This window comes from Pezoporus occidentalis, unplaced genomic scaffold (genome assembly GCF_034315485.1).
Source record: "Pezoporus occidentalis ecotype Australia unplaced genomic scaffold, CSIRO_AGI_Poc_V1 ctg68, whole genome shotgun sequence".
Lineage (NCBI taxonomy): Eukaryota > Metazoa > Chordata > Aves > Psittaciformes > Psittacidae > Pezoporus > Pezoporus occidentalis.
In genome coordinates this window covers 2,448,577-2,468,825 of record NW_026916030.1, presented here as the reverse complement: position 1 = coordinate 2,468,825, position 20,249 = coordinate 2,448,577, and the positions used below count along the sequence as shown (strand labels likewise).

The window sequence follows — 20,249 nt, the reverse complement described above, 5'->3', positions numbered from 1 at the left end:
GGTAGCTGTGAGGCGGCCGCGGGCCCAGTGTCTTGTGGCGTGAAGAGAGATACGAGGGGTGCGTGCTGGGAGCACGGCCCCTCCTCAGCTACATCAGCCGCAGTGACCGCATGTTAAACCTCAAAGCCAGCTGAGTTCCGTTCATCTCGTGTTCACCGAGGACTTAAAACGTGTCAGAAAACACTTGACTTTCAGTGTCATGCCCACTAACATGGTTTCTTAACAGGGGCAGTCATGCTCGTCTGGCAGTCGAGGCTTTTCCTTGCCGTTGCTGTAAAAGGACTGCAGCTGCGCGGCCAGATTAACCTAAAGGAAAAGCCGTCAGGACAGGATTATGCTTGTCCCGTTTCATTAGCATGCAGAAAACACAGCACAATCAAATCCTCATTCCTCAGAGTCATTATGGACACAGCAGTAAATTCTTAGCAGGATTTGAAGGGGTTTGTATGCAGAGGCCTGGACTGGTAACACACAAGGAATAATCCTGCACAATTAAAAAAAAGGGGGGGGGGATATAGAGGAAAAAAAATAATAGAAAACAATCCTTGCTGTGCACACATACACCACATTTTAGTTATTTTTTATTAAGAAGGACCTTCAGTTTAGGTGCTTGCCTTGCATTAGGCTCCTTGTTTGACGGGTAAGCCACTGAGGGCTGAAAACCTTGCTGGATTAAGCTCTTACGTTAGGCACCTCTGAAGTGTCTAAAGTTAGGCAGGATGAACGCGAGCCAAGCTGTTGAACAGATGGAGATGAAATCCTCCTCTTGATAACAGGAACTTTATAGCACTGCCATGGATAAGAAGGGCAGCTAAAAAAAGTCCAGGAGGCAGTTATATAAATTCCAAGGAGGCTTTACCAGCGATGCTTCGGGGTAAAACTTTCCAATAGATCTGTGATACCCACTTCCAGCTGCAGGCCCTGAGCAGCCAAGTTCTGCAGCAAAATGGAGATTGTAACACTAGAAATACCACTCTATGAGGCCACAGGAACTTCGTGATGCAGCACAAGCACACAAAGCATTAGGAAGCTGGAGCCTGGAGCGCATGAGACTGAACACTTGGCATCAGCAGAGTGGCACTTGTACTGAGTTCAATGCACAAAGCCAGCTGAGAGGCATCTCTGAACAGAAAGGAAGGTGATTGATGAGCAGCAAATAACCATCTTATCAATGCTAGAAATGCTCCCAGATACACTCAGTCCTTGCTTACAGATCTGTAAAATACTGGTGCTTATAGCAGCACAGACTCAAAGTCTTTTTTCTCTTTTACCTTACTTAGTCTTGCACACCTGCAAATTCGTCCTCCTCATCACAGAAATGACCTGCTTCCTTGTGCTTCCCACGTAACTGCGTTTCAAAAGATGTGTCTCTCAGCACAGGATTCCTTTTCCTTAATTAGCTGTGGATATTTCAGATGGAGACAGATGTGAAATACATTGGTAATATTTATTTTTGAGCATCAAAATCCTTCAAGTTGAGCTCTCAAATAATCCATAACGACTGGAAAGGGACTATAAAATGTTCTGTATAAAATGCTGTGCAGCAGTTAGCTTCTCATATGTATATTCCATGTCTACACTAAAATGAGTATATGCTGCATGCAATTTTGAGGTCATGCTTACTTAGAGAGTGGAAGAGATATGAACAATAAAGCAACTTTTCTCCTCCCTTTAAGTACCTCAGTTTTGAAGGAAAGAGGGAAGTTATGAAGACAGGCTGAGGAAGTTGGGGCTGTTCAGCCTGCAGAAGAGAAGGCTGCGTGGAGACCTCATAGCAGCCTTCCAGTATCTGAAGGGGGCCTATAGGGATGCTGGAGAGGGACTCTTCATTAGGGACTGTAGTGATAGGACAAGGGGTAATGGGTTAAAACTTAAACAGGGGAAGTTTAGATTGGATATAAGGAGGAAATTCTTTCCTGTTAGGGTGGTGAGGCACTGGAATGGGTTGCCCAGGGAGGTTGTGAATGCTCCATCCCTGGCAGTGCTCAAGACCAGGTTGGACAAGGCCTTGGGTGATATGGTTTAGTGTGAGATGTCCCTGTCCATGGCAGGGGGCTTGGAACTAGATGATCTTAAGGTCCTTTCATATTCTAAATAGTGTAATAGTGAACTTAGAATCATAGAATAATTAGGGTTGGAAAGGACCTTAAGATCATCTAGTTCCAATCCCCCTGCCATGGGCAGGGACACCTCACGCTAAACCATATCACCCAAGGCCTCATCCAGCCTGGTCTTTCCCACCCCCTCTGGGGCAGACAAGTGGATGAAGTGCTTTGGCCTTGGGTTGTTTCTTCTTCTCCCTTATTTACCTTCAAACTTTCTCCAGAAGTTGTAATTACTGAGGAACTGCAGAGCTGAAGCTACCAAGGGACGCACCTCTCTGAAAGACAAGGCAGCAGAGACTATGCACAACCTTAAAATGCCATTCACTTAGGGCAAAAGTATGGTTGGAGAAGTGACAGCGTGATAACAGCCTCCTGGAGCAGGGCTGCTTAAAGTCACCTTTAGTCATTTTGGTGACAAAACCACATTTTTACTTCTTGTTATCTCTGCAGAACACAGGCAGGCATGGGAGCCTGTGCCGCACTGACCCAGTTAGTGCAGCCGCCCCATTGCACCGCTCAACCCCCGGTTCAGCTCTGACTACAGAATCATAGTGAAGATGACGTGAATGACACTTGACCCCACAGGATTTGCTACTGATGATGATAAGCAGAGCTAGCCTACATTTGTTTTGCAGATCCAAGCAGAATTTGGAGGGCCATGGGAAAAAGATGTTCTAAATTGGACATTTTTGAGGAATACTGAGTCACAGGCTCAAGCTGCATGAGGTCATTTCTGCAGTTTCTTCTTTTTTTTTCCCCCCAAAACCAAACCCTACATTTTATTACATAAGCAGTGTTGGCAACACTGAGAATATGCAGACTATTTTAGCAAAGCCCTTTGCAGCACGACTATAGTTTCAAGTCTGAAGAAGCCTGCAGATGCTACTGCTTCTACTTGAAGAAGAGAATTAGTTTTATATTGCAAAATATTTAATGAGTTTCCTGTTAAAATGAAAAGAAACAACAAAATAGTTATACAATTTTACTAGTTTATATTTCAATTCATAAAGTATACACACTGCAACTATGCTACCACAATGTCCACGCATCTAATATTGATGGAGTTACAGTAATTCTTTTTTTTTGGTATTAAACAATAGAGATAATGTATGGAGTTAAGGAAAAAAGCTTGGACATAGCATGTTCTATTCTGTAGTTACAGAGTACATTAGCTAGCATTAGTACAGTAAACAAGAAAAAGGTAGAAATACAAAATAAACCAAATATCTTTATATACAAACCAGTGCCTCTTATTGTTACCAGCTTATACTCACACTGCACACAAAATTTATCCACTGATGCAATAGATACTTCAGCATAACACAAACCATCATAAATTAAAAAAATTACAAGGTGCAAAACTCCATTCTACAGCTTTCTGGTGAGAACTCAATACAATCCAATGAGTAAGAAATCCAAGCACGTTTAGCACCTATTAGTGCAACTGCAGCGAGCGTGAAGAATGACCTACACAACCTTGGAACATGTTACCAGGGAAGCGAGTTGGACAGCTAGAGATGCTCGCAGCTACACTCACGCAGTGATTTTTGCCTCATATATATCTCAGTTTATTGTTTCTTTGTCCCATTCATACCTATGTGCAAAACTAAATCCTGGAAGCTTTCTCAGAGCTTCGCAGAAGGCCTGCTACAGCCAGGTAAAAACAAACAAACAAAGAACAAAAAACCTGACAAAAAACAAACAAAAAGACTCAATTCAATGTCAGACCATCCACATAATCAGTACTTTTTAGCAGTCCTGGTGCTGGGGATTGTAACGCTTGTTGATATGTGGATCAAACAATATGACACAGAAGTGAAACGGAAATCTGCCAAGAATTCAGATTATTCTTGTGTAGCACTTAGACATGTCTCCCAGCCTCAGGTTGTGAATTTGTTTGGCAGCCCATGCCAAAAAAGCCCAGAGTTGCATAGAATTGATAAGTAACAGAAAGAAATGCCAAACACAGAGAGATGGATGCTGCTTCTACTAAAACAAAGTGGGGTTGCTCGACAGGAATGCTGAAATCATCCCCATTCATAAAGCAAAACATGTCACCTCCTACTCTCCATATCCTACCTCTGGGGACTGCTTTCTGGCACTGATGTAGTTCTTGCTAAAGTTGGCTCTTTTTGGTCTTTTTTTTTTCCTTTTTTCCTTTTTTTTTAATTTTTTTCTCTTTTTACTTTGTTAGTGACACTTTTCCTTTCAAATAAAATATTAAAAAAGGTTATAACTGTAAAAAAACCTATCATATGTAAACTTAACAGTTAGGGTTTGGTAAGTTCTCGTACCTAGTCTGTGAAAAGCCTCCAGCCAGACCGCAGAATGGAGTGTTTCTCTGAAGAGCTTCAATCTAGCTACATCACCTGTTAAATATCAGTAGTATGAAGAGCCCATGTCTAGCAATAAAACCTTTCGTGTTTCCATCCTCTTTCTCACTGACCTATTGAAATCCCGACATGCTGTGTTTGTATTTTATTTACATTCTGGTCCTCTCATGTCACAGAATTAAACATCTGGCCAAGGAAGGCAACAAAAGGTGTTGTGTTAAGAAGGTGTGTTTGACAGAACTGCTTTTCAACAAGTCTCTTTTCCTTGGACTCCAGTCACTGTTTTTATAGAGCTTATTGTTCTGTTGAACCATGTTTTCTTCGCAGCTTGTACTTCATTCAATGCCAGACCCAAATGGTGCTCCAAATCCTGCAAACAGAAGAGCCATTTCAGTAATTTGTGGTGCATTCACAGCATAAGGTTGTATGAGTTAAACTTAGAAGGCTCTAGAACATCTACAATCTGTTGGCCACTTTAGAAGCTAAACAAGTCTTACATAATGAAGCACAACAAACTGATGAGGGGAAAAAACCCCAACCCTCTGAAGAGCAAACCAAGATGTGTGTCATTGCCCTTGGTGAAACACTCAGCTTTCCTCACTACATCCAAACCCTTTAATTCTTTCCTGTCTAAAAGGAGCTATTCCCACAGGAAGTGGACTTTCCACAAACTAACTTTTACCTTTCTTGTGAACAAGCAGCACTGACATGCCAGTTTTAGGCTGAAAGAACCAACAATGTTGTCATATTTTACACAGATACCTGAAATACCTGGAGAGCTTACCACTCATGTTTTCAGAAACATGTCTAACATCTGTGACATGTTACTTCTCCATTTAACACTGACTGCGAGATAAAGAAATGCATGATTCAGTACTTTGTCAGAGCTTGGATTTCTTCCAAGAAGTTGCAGAAGATCAGTCAGTAAGTGCTGCACTGCAGCCAGGCAGATGTCTGGAAGCTGTAGTAGCTGGTAAATACAGCTCATGCAATTTCAATTATTTTGTCTGCATACACAAAGTTTCAGATCCAGTGTTTGGTTAAATAACCCATACAGGAAATAGCAGGTTACAGCTTCAACCAACAGGCTCTGTTCCAACCCCTCTACAACAGACAAGTTTTTCTAGGAAGGCAGACATCCCCTGCAGGCTACAAAATGAACCTCTGGAGCATTACCTGTATTTTACATTCCGCCTCCACAAGCTGCAACTTGGTCTGGGCCAGCTCAAGTTCCATTTCCCTCAGCTGGTTTTTCAGTGTTTCCTTCTCCTCATCTGTGTCCTCGTCTGAACCGTCCTTGGCAGAACTGGCAACCTTCACCCGGCCCTCCTTGTTGAAGAACTCGCGGCAGTGCTCGCAGTCATCCACTTTTTGCTAAAGCAAACAGCTGATTGTGAGCGCCTGCATTGAAGTGCTGGTGCTAGGATCAAAGCCTTGTCCTGCCTCTGCTCTGGAAGAGCAGCACAACACACGAGGGACCACTGATGACTTGCAAACTCAGGAACTTCTGGGCCAGTACAGTCAAGCAGGAACTCCTGGACCCCCAGATTGATGGGCTCTGGGAACACTGCTGTGCTGTTGGTAACACTCTATTGCTACAATAACGGGCTCTGTACTACCTATGTATTACTTCATGGTAAAAGACAGTCACAGAGAAATCTCCTTCAGATAAAAAAGACCCCTCAAAAAATTAAGTTACTGTTGCCCAGCATCGACATTAGTATGTAGCCAGTACAACATGGGAGAGAGCGGACAGTTACTCATCTCTTCTCCAAGGCACCACCCCCCAAGTCACAAAGGAACTCTCTTTCAACTCCCATTTTAGTAATGAAATAAACTTTGTGCTCACTGTTACAATGTTACTAAGAGATTTAAACATTGTAACTGTGGCTCTATCTGGTCTCTTACCCGTATTTTCTCAATTTCAGCTTTATTTGCTGTTTGCTGCTTTTCCAGTCGTTCACTCAGCTGGGAACAAATCTGACAAGCAAAATCATGTTACCACACCATTTATAAATGTAAATTCCCTCCCAAATGAATGCTAAAGCACAGCTAAATGCTACAGGAATATTAACATAGACAGTCTGAGGGCTCTTAGCCAGGAAAATTGGGATGCTGCATTACGTTGCCTCATTGTACATATTCTCATTCTCTACATATTCTTCTATGCCCACAGAAAAAGGTGCAGTTTCAACACAAATTATTAGCAGTTTAGCCTTGCTTAAAGGAGCCAGAAAAGACTCTTTCTGTTGCCTCTGGGGTAGAATAACGAGGCAAAGACAGCCAGAATAGAAAAAAAAACCCAGTTCATTCCTCGAGACCTGTGTGATGCAGACTTCAGAATGTTCTGAAGGTTACAGGCCCACTAAAAAGATAGATGAATTTGCTCCCATGATACCTAATGCTTGAATTCCAAAGCAAAAATCTTTGACAGCAAAAAGGCATCTTTTTGTTTCCTAAGTGCAGTTATTATCTGATTGAAGGAAGGAAGCTGGAACACTGTTTTGGTGAATGAGGTGAACCTTTGATGTACACCAGCCCATTTGAACAACGTTAGGTTACAACTGAGGTTGTGGTGACTGATGACCTACAAATACATCGGGGCAAAGAGAACAAGCTTCCCATTTAAAGTAGCTAAAATGTCTCCTCGAATGCATGACACAGAAATCTCCTAAAATACCTGAGCAAATCTCACAATTTGGTAGCGAACCACATCATCATTAGGTTGGACTTACCTGTTTGTAGTCACCAATGATAGAACTGTTCTTTTTGATCTCTGACTCTGCCTTATCGAGTTCCCTACGACACATTTCCTTCAGCTGGGAAACGAAAAAATAAAGGAAAATGTTTATATATTTGTAAAATACATAAATTTAAAAAATACCCAGGTGGTATTTAACTCCTCCTTAACCTCACTGCTGTACCTCTACCCGAGGTAACAATGGTCTTGCTCAGCGCCATGCAGGCAAGGAAAAGCTTAACTTAGGTGGCCATCACTATTAGAAACGCTGACTAGCTTAGAGAAGAAGGTATAAAAGAAGAGTGCTGACAGCCGAAGTCCTGTTCTGCCTCTTTGTGCAGAAATCTCTGGCACAGTTTGTGCTTTCGTGATTTCAAGTTAAAAATTCACTGCCCTATGAAGCACCTTGCAGGAAGGTGAAGAATCCTGCTTTGGTGACATCCTTTACACTACAGAAGAGGGACAAACATGGCTTAGAACGCTAAGCCCTTCCCACACTTGTTATTTCATTTTTATAAATGTGTACTGCACAGAAACGTGAAAATGACAGCAATGCCCCTGACCTGAGCTGATTCTTCTTCCAGGCGCCTCTTTTCTTCTTCTGCATCAATCAGCTTCTGTTTGGTCATTAGCAGTTCCTTATTCAGAGCATCTGCCTTTTCCTCCGCCTGAAACGAAGAGCGGAGTACAGCACTGAGAGGGGCACTTGCTGTACCAAAGCTGCTGTGCAGCCACCGGCTCAGGCTGCAGTAGGGCACAGCCAAGACTGCAGCTCTTTCATTCTTATTAAGGGCCTGTTCATTGTTATTAATAACAATAAAACATTATTCTTAACATTCTTTTTCTAAAACTTACCGTCTGCAATGGCAAAGCAGCACCAAATCAGAACTAACAGAATTCTACCACTACATTCCAGTGCTCCAAAACTCCTTGAATTCCATGCTTAGAGTTAGCAAAACTGGAGTAGGGATTGCTCCAAAGAAATCCAATAACAGAAAGAAGTTTTTCTCATCCAGACTGGAAGTTGACCAACACATTTGGAAGACAAGTCACAGAACAGCTCACAATGTGCAAGATCCAGAAAAGACTAGAGCCAGCTTAGACCCAAGTTCGATTTGCAGACATTCAGCCTTGCAATGAAAACAGGATTAACGAAAAATAGAACATTAAAAAAAGCCTCCAGAAATCTGTGACACCTACCAATGGATGTGATACCATCTTTGTTGTATCACCCAGGAAATACTGAATGAAAAAGCTTAGCTGCCAGAGCAAACGGAAGAGTCAGACCCCTCTCTCCTTTCCTCCTTAAAGAGATGTCTCACCAGAAACCACACAATCCTTTTGTACTGGAGGTTTTTTATAGAATAAAGGTGTATTGTTGAAAAATCTCAGGCTCCTTATAAAATGAAAACTCTCTCTGCAAAGTTGAGACACTTTTCCTGTCTTATACACAGCAATGCAGTACTTCCCAATAGGTGTATGAATTCTACATAAAAATAGATCAATAACTCAACTGCTATATAAAATCTTCAGAAAGCAGCTGTACCAATTCCCTTCAAAGGGAAGAAAATCAAAAAGTGGATTTTAGTCCCTTAAAGTCCTGCTGATCTTTTAAAACAGATGGCAAAGGCAAAGAGAACATCTTTTCATTATACACTGGTTTTAAGCTGTTTTAAAGAAAACTGGGATGTGGGAGTCCAACAACAGGAGGAAAATGAAGCCTATTTTCTGGTCTAGTGCAAAGGATATTAAGGAAATTATTTTATTTCAAAATGCTTTGCTTTGATCTGTTAGGTTGCAAGATTTCAGACACGCCATGCAGGTATTAGAAAAGGTGAATTAAACAATGCCCTTTGGTACTTTTCTTTCAGGACATCTGGCTTGCAGAACGAAACTTATCAGTTCAGGATCCAATTAGACGAATGAATCAGAGTCCTAAAGTAGATCAAACCTACCTATGTACTCCTGGGGGATAACCCAAATGCTGCCCGCATCATTGACCATCTTTGAAGGCATGACTATTATACATCCAATGAAGCATCTCAAAGATTTGGCTTAATTTTGTTCCTCTCCCACCTCTCCATTTAAACAAATGGATGTAAAAGCATAACTGTGTCTCATACAGGCTCAAGCAGCCACAAACAACAGTTAACAGCTGATACTAAAAGCTGCTTTGGTACATGTTTTTGCAGGAGTTCACCCCATGAGTGCAACTGCTGGGCAGCTGCATACCCTTCTAGATATATCTTCAATGAAGTGAGCAAGCATAGGTAACAGGATATGAACATAGCCAATGCACTGTGAAACACTGCTTCTAGAGCATACTTCTGTGATTCACAGATTTGAACACTAAAGAGCAGTAGATGTAATAAACTTGAAAGTCATAAACCAAATCTCATTAAGAACAACATTCACCCACTGGCGTCAACATGTACTATGAGTATTTTTCCAACAGCAAGGTTCCAGGAGGCCATGGGAAACCTGAAATCCTCTGAAGCAGATAAGCTGAAACATTTTAAAGCCTGTCAACTCCTGCACTGTATGATTTCGAAAAGTCATTTTCCTTTGAGATTTCAGAAATGCACTTATCTTGGTACAGAACAAGAACGGCAAAACATGAGCACTTGAACTCTTCCTCTCCCCAGGCAGACAGACTAAATGGGTTCTACCCTACCACGGGCACTGAAAATGCCAGATATGTCTGTCTCTGCACATCCTGTTAAAAAAAAGCATATCATAATACAATCTCCCAAACATAAGTATGCAAAGAAGGGAATGGGACAGCAAGCTTACTAATAAAAAATCCTATTAACACAAAGCAAACCCAAAGTTTCCTCCTGAGAGCTCTACTGATCTGGGAAACAACCCAGGATGATGAGTTCACATGGGCAGATTTCAACAAGCCAAATGGAAACCACAACAACATTTTCAGAGTTGCCTAAGGTTATCTGAGAACCTGATTCCACTGAGAGCCACACAGACTCAGGCTTTCAAGTTTATGAGGCACTTTGCAAAAGCCTGTCTGCTGTGAAGTCTTATTCATAAGAATACCAGTGGAAGGCAAACAGAAAACAGCATCCATGTTATTAACTCTGCGACGATTCAAAGATTTGACTTGGCTCCTGCTAGACCTCCTTTTAATGTACACAGAGAAGGAAGCAACTACTCAAGTAGAGGCTCAGAACCACTCCTCTGCCTCAAATTGATTCGAATGCTTTTCAGAGTAACTAGTATTTCAGTCACCAGTCCTGTTTGCCATGGACATCAGTCTGCAATGAGGACATGGAGGAAAGAATCCTATCCCACCCAAACAAAAAATACTCTATGTATCTCCTGTCCAATGAAGCCTCCAATGAGGAATCAGCCATAGTACTTTGTCTCCAGTAGGCAGAGTAAAGATGTGTCTTACATTGTCTAAATCTTTTCGCAGAGCAATCTTGCTGGTCACCAGCTCATGTGCAAGATCATCATTTTCTTGCTCAAGCCTCATGTTTGCTTCTTGTAGGCGCCGGTTCTCACGCTGTGGGAAACAAACAAACAATTATCAGGAACGAGATCTTCCCAGGTCTTTGTCTTCAAACACGATTCTTCCTGTGCCGAAGCACAAACACCTACCTTGCATCTTAAGTATGCAAGGACAAAACTAGCCAGCTACATTGGAAACATAAAATTAAAGAACATAAAGTAGTAATCCTGAGAAGAACCCATGTATAAATAACCCTGCTCAGCTACCTCCTGTTGAGCTCCAGAAAGGCTTTTGAAGGCTGCAATAGCAGAGGTATCATTCTGCCATAAATACCTTGCCAGAAGGTTCCTACAAACACTGACTTTTCTTGGCTCAAAATAGAATTTGCATGCTGGAAACAGGTGAGAGAGGAGGATCCAGGCAAATCCCCTCTATTTTCTGCCTCCTGTTAGAACTACCAGCACACTGCCAGGTAGTAAAGAAAGTTTACATAAAAGTTTTCAGCTTAAAAGATATAAATGTATGTATGTGTGTGTTACTTTGTTCCATATAGGCATAATTTTACTTATAGAACTTATTCCTGTGTTTATTTTATAAATAAAATATTTATTAATTTATATACTTACTGTAACATCATTTGAAATAAGGGGAGGAGTGAAGGCAGCATTATCATCAGCAGAAGGCAGAGTTATAATCACTTAGGCATTTTCTTTCTGTTCATGGCTTTTGCTGCAATCAGCATGGTACCCAAGTGCTAGAAATGGGCTCAAAGGAGTTCAAGTAGGAAACTTCCTGCAGGCACTGTGTGTTAAATCAGACTGCAGTAAGCCTTACCTCAAATCTTTCTATAGGATCCTCCTGTTGAGCTTGCTGCTCTCTCATGGTATGATATTCTTTCTCATATTTCTTCAGTTTCTTCTGGCTAATCTAAATTAAAGCAGCCCATTAGTTCCTGCCCAGAACATCAATAAAAGAACACAATTCACAAAGGGTTATGGGACAAGCTTCAGGCAACTCTTGCCTTCTACAAAACACAGCCAATATCCTCACTCAGTTTTCAGTATCTGACCCTTGAGAAGCTAAAAAAATTCTATTGCACTCAATATCATGCCAGAAGCATTCCTTCCTCTGATCCATTTGTGGAACACAGACTAGGTTTTGAAAGGCACCCACAGGAGCATCCTACTTGAGTTTTCCTTAGTGCTGCACAGGTATGTTTGATGCTCCAAATACCACAGTGGCTTCACAGGACAGATCACCCTGAAACCCACAAGATGTGTTTGAATTCTGAACTAGCACGATGCTGAGGTTACCTCAGCTGCTTTCTCAGCTGTAACATTTATCATCATGCAGAAGTCTTTGGTTTACTTTACATGAGTCTGCAAACGCTGAAAGGGCAAATGCAGGCTCAGCTGACATTTCTGCTAGTGTCACTCAAGCTCAGCAGAGCACAGTCCAGTCCCAGAGCTGCCAAGGTGTCTCAGCAAGCAGCAGCAACTCAGAGGCACGTATGCTCTGTCCCCTGCTGCTCCAGGAAGTCAGAGGCTGGAGTTCAGTCCTCAGCTCTGACAGACAACACTGGGAAAGTGCCTCCCTCAGGGTCCCAGTTTCCCCTTCTGTGAGAAGGGAGAGAATGGTGGTGTTGAATTTGGCATTTTGTACACACTGTTCAAGTCCTACAGGGACAGAGAACCTGTATGAGATCCCAGCCAGCACCTTTCCTGATGTCACCTGCCAACTGTGCCATATGCTACAATGGTTTGGCAGCACAGACCATGCCAAGACCACTGTCGGCATTTCGCATGCAAGCTAGTATGCATCTAAATTAAATCTCTAGTATTAAAAACTGCTCCTCGACCTTTATTATTATTTCAGTAAACCAAACCAATTACAAAGCTATGGCTATGGTCTCCTCTTTAAAAAGGCTCCAAGAAACATGTTAAACAAATTCTGCATACACAAATGACAGGCAGAATGGAAAGCATGTTTAGTTTCTCTTATGTTTGGTTTTATCATTAACAACCTTACTTGAAAGGAACAGCACAAAACTGGTGGCCAGGCTCCCTCTAGTGAGGGCTGCACAGAAACATTCCACTCTCCTTCAGCTGACATTTACCTGGAGTCAGTCCAGCCACATCACAACTGCAGAAGTTACTCTTACTCAGCACTCCAGTATTATTTACTTACAATGAAGCCAGTAACTTGAGTAGGTTGTTTCACTGCTCTGCCCCTGCTCAAACACTGCCCAAATTACTGGGTACAATACACCAAATCTCAAGCTATGTAAAGGTTAGATCTTGAGAAGGGAGGCATCCAGCCACCCGAGAGGAAAGAAAGGCAGGCACAGTACTGCATTTTCATCTTATACCTTCCCAAGTACATGAAACCAGTTTTGCCTTTGGATACCAATAATGAGGTGATCCTGAGAAGATTTGCTACTGTCACTCATTCTGGCCACTGGAGCCCTAGAGGGAACCATGTCCTGGGGAATTCATCAAGGCCCTTGGGTTTGCGTGGTGTCAGAAAGCACAAATGAACACTCAAGTCCCACCACAGTTTTTCATGGCACGGGAAGCAGCAGCAACTCTGTTAACATTGACAGCAATGTTCAGGAGTGACTTTAAGAAGCCGGTGTTGTCTCAAGCTGATCATTTCCTGACCTCCTTTCCAGCAGAATGCTGTTGTAATCACAATGCCTTAGCCAGGCTAGTTCTCCCTTCCTATAAATGATTTATTTTGACATCAGGCCCTTTTCTGCTCAAAAACACTTCCAGATACAGAGCAGGAGATTTCTACTGACAGCAAAAGACTTGTATTTTAGGTCAAAGAAAGCAATTATATGCAGCACTCACATCAGGGCAACACGAATGGAGGTGATACAGAGAAGTCCAGTAGTGCAGTCTGGACTTTTTCCCCACTTAATCTCCCCAAAGCCACACAGCACTCAAGGAAGCAGTGGACAACCCTGCTGTGGACTGCTCAGAGGAGACTGTTTGCTTTAACTGCTTCACACAGCACTGGCAATGCGGGGAATCTGGGCAGAGTGGGAAGAGGAACACGGTGCTATTTGGAAATGTGAAAGGCAAATGCACCCATTACACGTAACCCTAACCAGATCCATGTGAAACATCTGATCTGTGGCTAATGGTAAATGACTGGAGAGCTACAATAGCTTTTTTCTTGATTATTCCATCATTTCTACACTACTTTCACATAAGATATACTTGAACTCTAGGACCAGAACACTGTTATGTGTACTGGTACTACACCAGGAGCACCAGATGCTTTGAAGCATACTAGGGAAGTTGTGTACTTATGTACTGATGCTACAAAGAATCCCTCTAAGTGAATCTTAAGGAAAAAGGATACTTTGAACCATACCAGTGTATTTGTCTAAACATTTGTCTACACAAAACTATAAAGAAAGATCACAGCTTCCTTAAAATACACTAAATAAATTATCAGTGTTCCATTTTAGAACACAAATAATTACATCCATAAAGAGGAATCAATAACCTCCTCACTGTAACTTTTCTTGGAAATGTCACCTTAAAGGTTTATTCCCAAGTGCCCACATAAAGCTTTAGTTACTATATCTACTAATTAGAAAAGCAATTGACTTGCAGTCATGAGGTAATGCAGTATTTGCTATATATAACTGGAGTCTTAATGGCAGAGGATAAAAATTTTATTACATAGATATATATTTAAGAAATAGGGCTTACTGGGCAAGTGAAACCTACAATAACCACGATCAAGCAAAAACCCCTGCACAGTTTACCTCAGTGGTTCAAACGTACAGGAGAGCTCAAAAGAATTTATTCAAAGAGCTCTGTAAGAAAACAGGAATTACTGAGATTAATTCATTTATGAGTCAGCATCTCTCCAGTGCACAGCAAACTCTAGTTTCTATGATTCCACTCTGTTCAAAAGAAGGCTTCTATAAGAATCAGAGAGCACATTTTACTGTGATGTATGGTTTCTGTTATAGAAATCATGTCTTAATTATCATCAGGATTTCCTAAACATTGACTGTATGAACAAATCAGTGGTTTGTGGGAGAAGTCACAGAGCTGTGACAACCCCACTATAAGACAGTCTAGATGAGCTTGTGAGCCTCAGTGCTCCCTCAGAGAGAGCAGAAAGTACTTACAAAGGTTAATGTTCACAACTACCTGCACATCAACCACTGTACAGTACCTCAGAGCTCTGCTTCCAACCAGAATTTAACACTTATTCCCAGTACCCAAATGAAAAGGCAAGAAGGAAGCAAATACTGCATGGGCTGCTCATGGAAAACAATGCTTTTTTGCATTACTAAAGGCTTCAGCTAACTGTGGCAGCCCTAGACAACATACAGCTTAGCCAGCACTTTGTTTAATTTCAGATAAAGTAGACCCTCTTTGGACTAGAAAGATCATAACAGATTAACCCGTTGTTTTCAGCTACCTAGAGTACGAGTGAAGTAGTCTTGAAGAGGGAATTAACTTAAAATGCTGTTTAAAAAAGCAGCATCCATCCCCCAACATACATCAGTGACAACTCAAAACTCACATAGGGAATACAGAAACCTCAAGGTCATTTCCCTTGCTTGACTTGTAAGAAATTTTACATGCCATATCCTATTCCTTCATGTCCCTGGAAGATCTGTACATCCATCAGTGCATTTTTAAAGAGCTCCCTATTGCAGTACCTAAACATCACATGCACCCACAATTAAAAACAGCCTGAAAGATCACATTCTGTTTCTCTGTTGACTCTGTTTTAAATGAAACCTCCCCACTACCTCCTGATGAAAGATACTACCCTGTTTACAGCTACTATTGGAGAAAGATTTCATTAGAGGTCTGCAGAGTTGTCTGCAATTGTTTTATATTAGTACCATTAGTCATTTAAGGTTGTTTTTTTTCAGTAGCCTGATTTTAGTAGCACTGACTATTGCTTTCCGATACCCACTCTGGTTTCGAGTTCTCTAGGTGGACCCATAGCATGCTGAGACTCTTGGGGCTTTACTGTGTTTCACTAAAGCACCTGCAATGTATTTGCATTCGGACAAGCAAGTTGCATATGGAGACAGACCATGGTGCCCATTAAACATGTTTGCAGTTGCCATCACCACATCTTTACCTTCATATTACATGCTAACTCCATCAGCTTTTTTGCATTCTCTTCTGAACGGTATCTCTTGGGCAGCTGCACACGGAAGAATTTTAAAGCCCCTTCAAAGTCAGTCAGTAACAAATCATCCTTGGTAGTCTGGGGACAAGGAGAGAAGAAACAGTCACTGCCAAGCAGGTTTTGTACAGGTACTGAATTCCCAGAGACAACGATGCAACAACAGCTTTGTAAAGCTCCAGGAACGTAACTGCTTTTTAACCTTCTGCAAACAGGCTGCTTCTGTTTCTGCAACCCCAGCCCCAAAGCACTGCGCTGTACAGGCCATGCCAGGCACCAGCATGTGGCATACAGGAAGTTGTTAGCTTTAAAAATAAACCCACAGTATTTCTGTAACAGGCATCTTCATTTTTTATATGGTGCATGACAATGCACAACACAATATAACATCGTATACTCACTTTTAATAATCCCAGTGCAACGTTAAAGATAACACTTATTCCCTGGAGAGAAAAATAATGACAAAACAAATTAATTTCTCAGTATTTGTGAGCCTGGATATTAATTTATTTGGTGGGGTTTGTTGTTTGTCTAGTTTCTGTGATAAGGAGAACCAGGGTACAAGTGAAACTAGGTGCTATATTAAATCAAAGGCCCAGAGAATGACTTTGCAAACAATGAGGATAGTATCTTTACTGAAATATGAGTGGAAAAACGATGTTTCATCATAGGTTTTACAACCTCCTCAGTAGTCTGAAACTCTGAAATGCTGAAGGCACTATTGTGTATTTTGTCACTACTTATTAGCAGTGGTTTATTTGTAAAGTCCAATTGAATACACACAGTTTGTATAGTCAGCAGCACACACCTTCTTAAGGGGTACCTTTGATAAGCAAGGCACGTTGCCCATCTTATTTCAAGATTCTGTCTTTCTTTTCCCACTATTCTTTCACCATTACTTTACAATGATAAAAAGAAAATCCTTAACACTTCACTATGAACACATTTACTATTTATGAATTGAAAATGTGTTTCTAAACAAACAGAACTGATTTTCTTGATACCATCTGTTGCTTTCTCTTACATTGGCACATGGACAAAGAAAGCAGCAGACAGACACAGAGAAAGGGTAAGACTATTGACCAGGAGGTTTATGAATGCTGAAACCCTTCAGAACAGGAAACGCAGACAAACTGCACTTCACAGGAACAACTGCAGACCCAGTGAAGAATGGATGCATAATGGTAACCGGCGAGTAAAAAAGCAAATCATTCAGTAACTCAAGGATGCTTCAGTACAAAATGTGACTTGTTCACTTATTTTAATAAGCTCTCACTCAAATCACTTAGCAGCATACTACCAAATACAGTGTTCTAAACATGATTACATACAAAATAGCAGTGTAAAGAATTTTGCTCTCTGAATAGATGCTGTTAAATATAAAGAGACTCCAAGTTTCCAGAGGAAAGAGCTCCAAGGTTGTTAAATTACCAGCATGAGAGTTAGCTGGGCAATTTCATACACAAAGGCCTCCATGCAATAATATTGTAAATAAATAAGTCATCATTGTGTATAATACAATTTCACAACAGAGGAATCCATGTATTTGTAAATTAACTCTCATCCCATGAGCACTCTACAGAATCTCACAGAGATTCAACAGTGTTATAAGAAATAGGAGATTATAATCTTTTACACAGACTTTGACGCCTAATTTGTATGTTTAAAATGCCAAGAACTCTTTTTCACTGCAGAAACATAACACTTCTGCATAAAAATAATTATCACATGCCTAGCTCTGAAAGAACAGATAGTAACAAGGACATGAATCAAGACAGTGAGAAACTGTCAGAAGTTGATCACAGTACAAGTCCCCAATTATAACACATACCTCACATAAGAGTAAGTCGATAATATGGAAGACCATGTAGAGAGGGAATTTTGCAGTGAAGAGGGTAAGGAACCACTGGGAAGCATACATGTGTGCTTCAAGGCTAATGTCCAGAAAGTGGTTATACAGATCAGGAATGTATTCCTAATAATAAAAAACACAGCACAGAAATACTGGAAGTTAATTTCTACTATTTTGGAACTGTAGCTTAAATCCCAAAGTAACAGAAGTCAGTTGGGTAGAGTAACAGTGCAACAAGGCAGGTTTATGGATCCACCCATGCCCTTGTAAGGATGGCAAAGGCCTGTCCCAGTGTGAATGCTCAGGAGGACACTAGATTATGCTCACAATGAGTCCAATCACCAGACTGGTCTCAAGTCAACATCCTCTAGTCTTAAAAAAACCTCTGATATGGACAGTCCTCACTCTTCATCCTTACTGAGAGGTCACAAACACTATCCACATGTAAGATAAATAGCTAGTTTTGAATCGCAGGCCCTGATCCATTCACTTGATGCACGTTTGAACACCTACCTGCATGAGGCGCTCCAGCTGATAGAACTTGCAGTGCAAGTCTTCAAAGTTTTGTTTGAAAAGTTCCCTGAGTCCATAATCAAACATGATTTTGACCAGAACACTGAAAGCTTGCTCCTCAGGCATCTGAGAGAGAGGAAAGTGAAGTTACCACAAAGCATTTCAGTCTTTCATATTGGTTCCATTTGCCCTTCACTCCCTTCTCCTCTTACAGAGAGGCTAAATTGTCACTACTCTTTCATGTGGCCCTATCCAGTTTAAAAGTAAACAAGACTATTAACAGACAAAATGAGGCCCAGTGTTGCAAATGGCACTTCATTCTTATTCTGTGGAATAAACCACCTCAATCACTCAACTAAAAAGTCATCTTTCAGAAATCAAGACCAAAGCAGTTTCTTGTGTTCCAAATCACAGCACAATCAGAATCTTACAGATTTTGAACAGCCTAACCCTTTGTCACCCAAGTACCAAAGACAAAAGCAGTATTACTAGAGGATGCTAACAGGATCTTTCTCTTATTCTCACTGATATATTTACTTTTTTAAATTACATTATTACATTTGATGTTAATTTATTAAATGGCATGAATAAGAGAGACCAGTAACTGCTAAGAGAAGCTTCACAAATCACAACTCGGCATTGGTTTGGGCAAGTTCAATATCCATGTCCTGCCAAAAACTGCAGAAACACTCATGAAAGCTCAGCAGTGTTTAGACACTTTCGCCTGACATCAAAATTTCAGGTCAATCACTTGTTCCTGTAAGGAGCAGAATATCCATCTCAAGTATTCTGTTATTAATCCACAGATGGAGTCTGTTAAGAGTGAAAACTTTGCTGAGACATTCCCCCAACTGGTAGTGAAGGACCTGCAGAAACTCCATTTCCTTTTCTGCCACGTTTCTTTTTAATATTTATCTTCCCCAGCAGCCACACTCTGAGGGCTAACTTCAAAGAGAATCAAATAAAAAGATCCTTATTTGAAATCTAGCCTTTTGAAATGCATGCATTATTCACAGAAGCAACAGCTATTGTTAAAGAACTCCAGAATAAACCTGGTTTACTCCAGACAGTCTCTCTATGCAAAGGATAATTAAAAAATGGACCTGTGACAATGAAAAAGCTACAAGAAAGCACTTGTGTCAGTAAAAGTGACCAGTCCTCCTGTCAGAAAGCATCACCCTTCCTGATCTGATTAAAGAATTAACTGCTCATCAAGTAAATCTTTCAGATTACAGCTACAAGGAACTAAAAGGTTGTCATCATTTATGATTTGGCTTTTGTTTCGAAAGAAGAGAGTTTACAATCTCTTCTATATCCTTCACTGACTTCACAACATGATGGAACATCCTCCACTGAAGACCAGACTTCCTCTGCCACTCAAAGCTACCGAGAAGTCTTCAGACTTAGTTCCCTACAGTAGCAACCATCGCCAAAAAGCAGCTGGGAAAAAGAAACCTCAAAACATTACTGGCCTTGGAAACTCTGCTCGGTTTCAACTCCTCATGTTTGAATGGAAACCCTGACAAACAGCAGATGTTAACTCTGACACAGAACCATCTATAAACAATTTGTTCAGATTTCTAATCCTCTCCTGTTTCCCAAGGGTGAGCGAATCTAAAAGTTTTACTTCCAATATAGAGTAACCATAAACCTCTCTTGCTTCCAACACACAGCAATCAAAGGATGTTCCTCTGATGAGATCACTGCTACCAACAACAATTAGTTTTTAAAAAGCAGAAGTTGGTATCTTTTTAAAAATTCAACTGTCACTGGATCCTTCCCTAACCCCTCAAGCCAAGAGTCACAAAAGCTCAGGCAAGAAGAAAACAGCCCAGATACACAGCACATAGTTCAAAGCTCTAAGACCTGGTAAACTGACTGCAGAGTTTCAGATGGAAGGGGTCCTGAAACAGGAACACAGTGACATGAACGCTGACTGCAGACAGGAGTCACTGGGAATACCGCAGTAAGTTTTAACCAATGGACTCCTCTGGGTCTAAAATCACATTATTATTGACCAATATACAAATGGATACGTGACCCTCGTAGTTCAGGAGTTACCAAC

At 41.1% G+C, this 20,249-nt stretch overlaps 1 protein-coding gene and 1 long non-coding RNA gene across 6 annotated transcripts in view; one reads left to right on the top strand and one right to left on the bottom strand.

The window, feature by feature from the left end:
- The first annotated feature begins 203 nt into the window (after positions 1–203).
- LOC134175433 (uncharacterized) lies at positions 204–11,263 on the top strand. Its single transcript, XR_009969009.1, has 2 exons — positions 204–414; positions 9,050–11,263. It is a non-coding gene; the product is annotated as an uncharacterized LOC134175433 (long non-coding RNA).
- The window catches only part of RABGAP1 (RAB GTPase activating protein 1), a 69,069-nt gene continuing 51,894 nt past the window's right edge, over positions 3,075–20,249 (bottom strand). For all 5 annotated transcript variants that reach the window (XM_062641405.1, XM_062641403.1, XM_062641401.1 and 2 more), the window contains 11 exons: positions 18,185–18,310; positions 17,651–17,794; positions 16,221–16,262; positions 15,772–15,900; positions 11,479–11,571; positions 10,588–10,698; positions 7,742–7,846; positions 7,174–7,257; positions 6,347–6,418; positions 5,615–5,812; positions 3,075–4,808 (listed from right to left, as the gene is read on the bottom strand). In XM_062641405.1, coding sequence (XP_062497389.1) covers positions 4,686–4,808; positions 5,615–5,812; positions 6,347–6,418; positions 7,174–7,257; positions 7,742–7,846; positions 10,588–10,698; positions 11,479–11,571; positions 15,772–15,900; positions 16,221–16,262; positions 17,651–17,794; positions 18,185–18,310 — 1,227 coding nt within the window. In that variant the 3' untranslated portion in view covers positions 3,075–4,685. The remainder of the gene's footprint in view (positions 4,809–5,614; positions 5,813–6,346; positions 6,419–7,173; positions 7,258–7,741; positions 7,847–10,587; positions 10,699–11,478; positions 11,572–15,771; positions 15,901–16,220; positions 16,263–17,650; positions 17,795–18,184; positions 18,311–20,249) is intronic.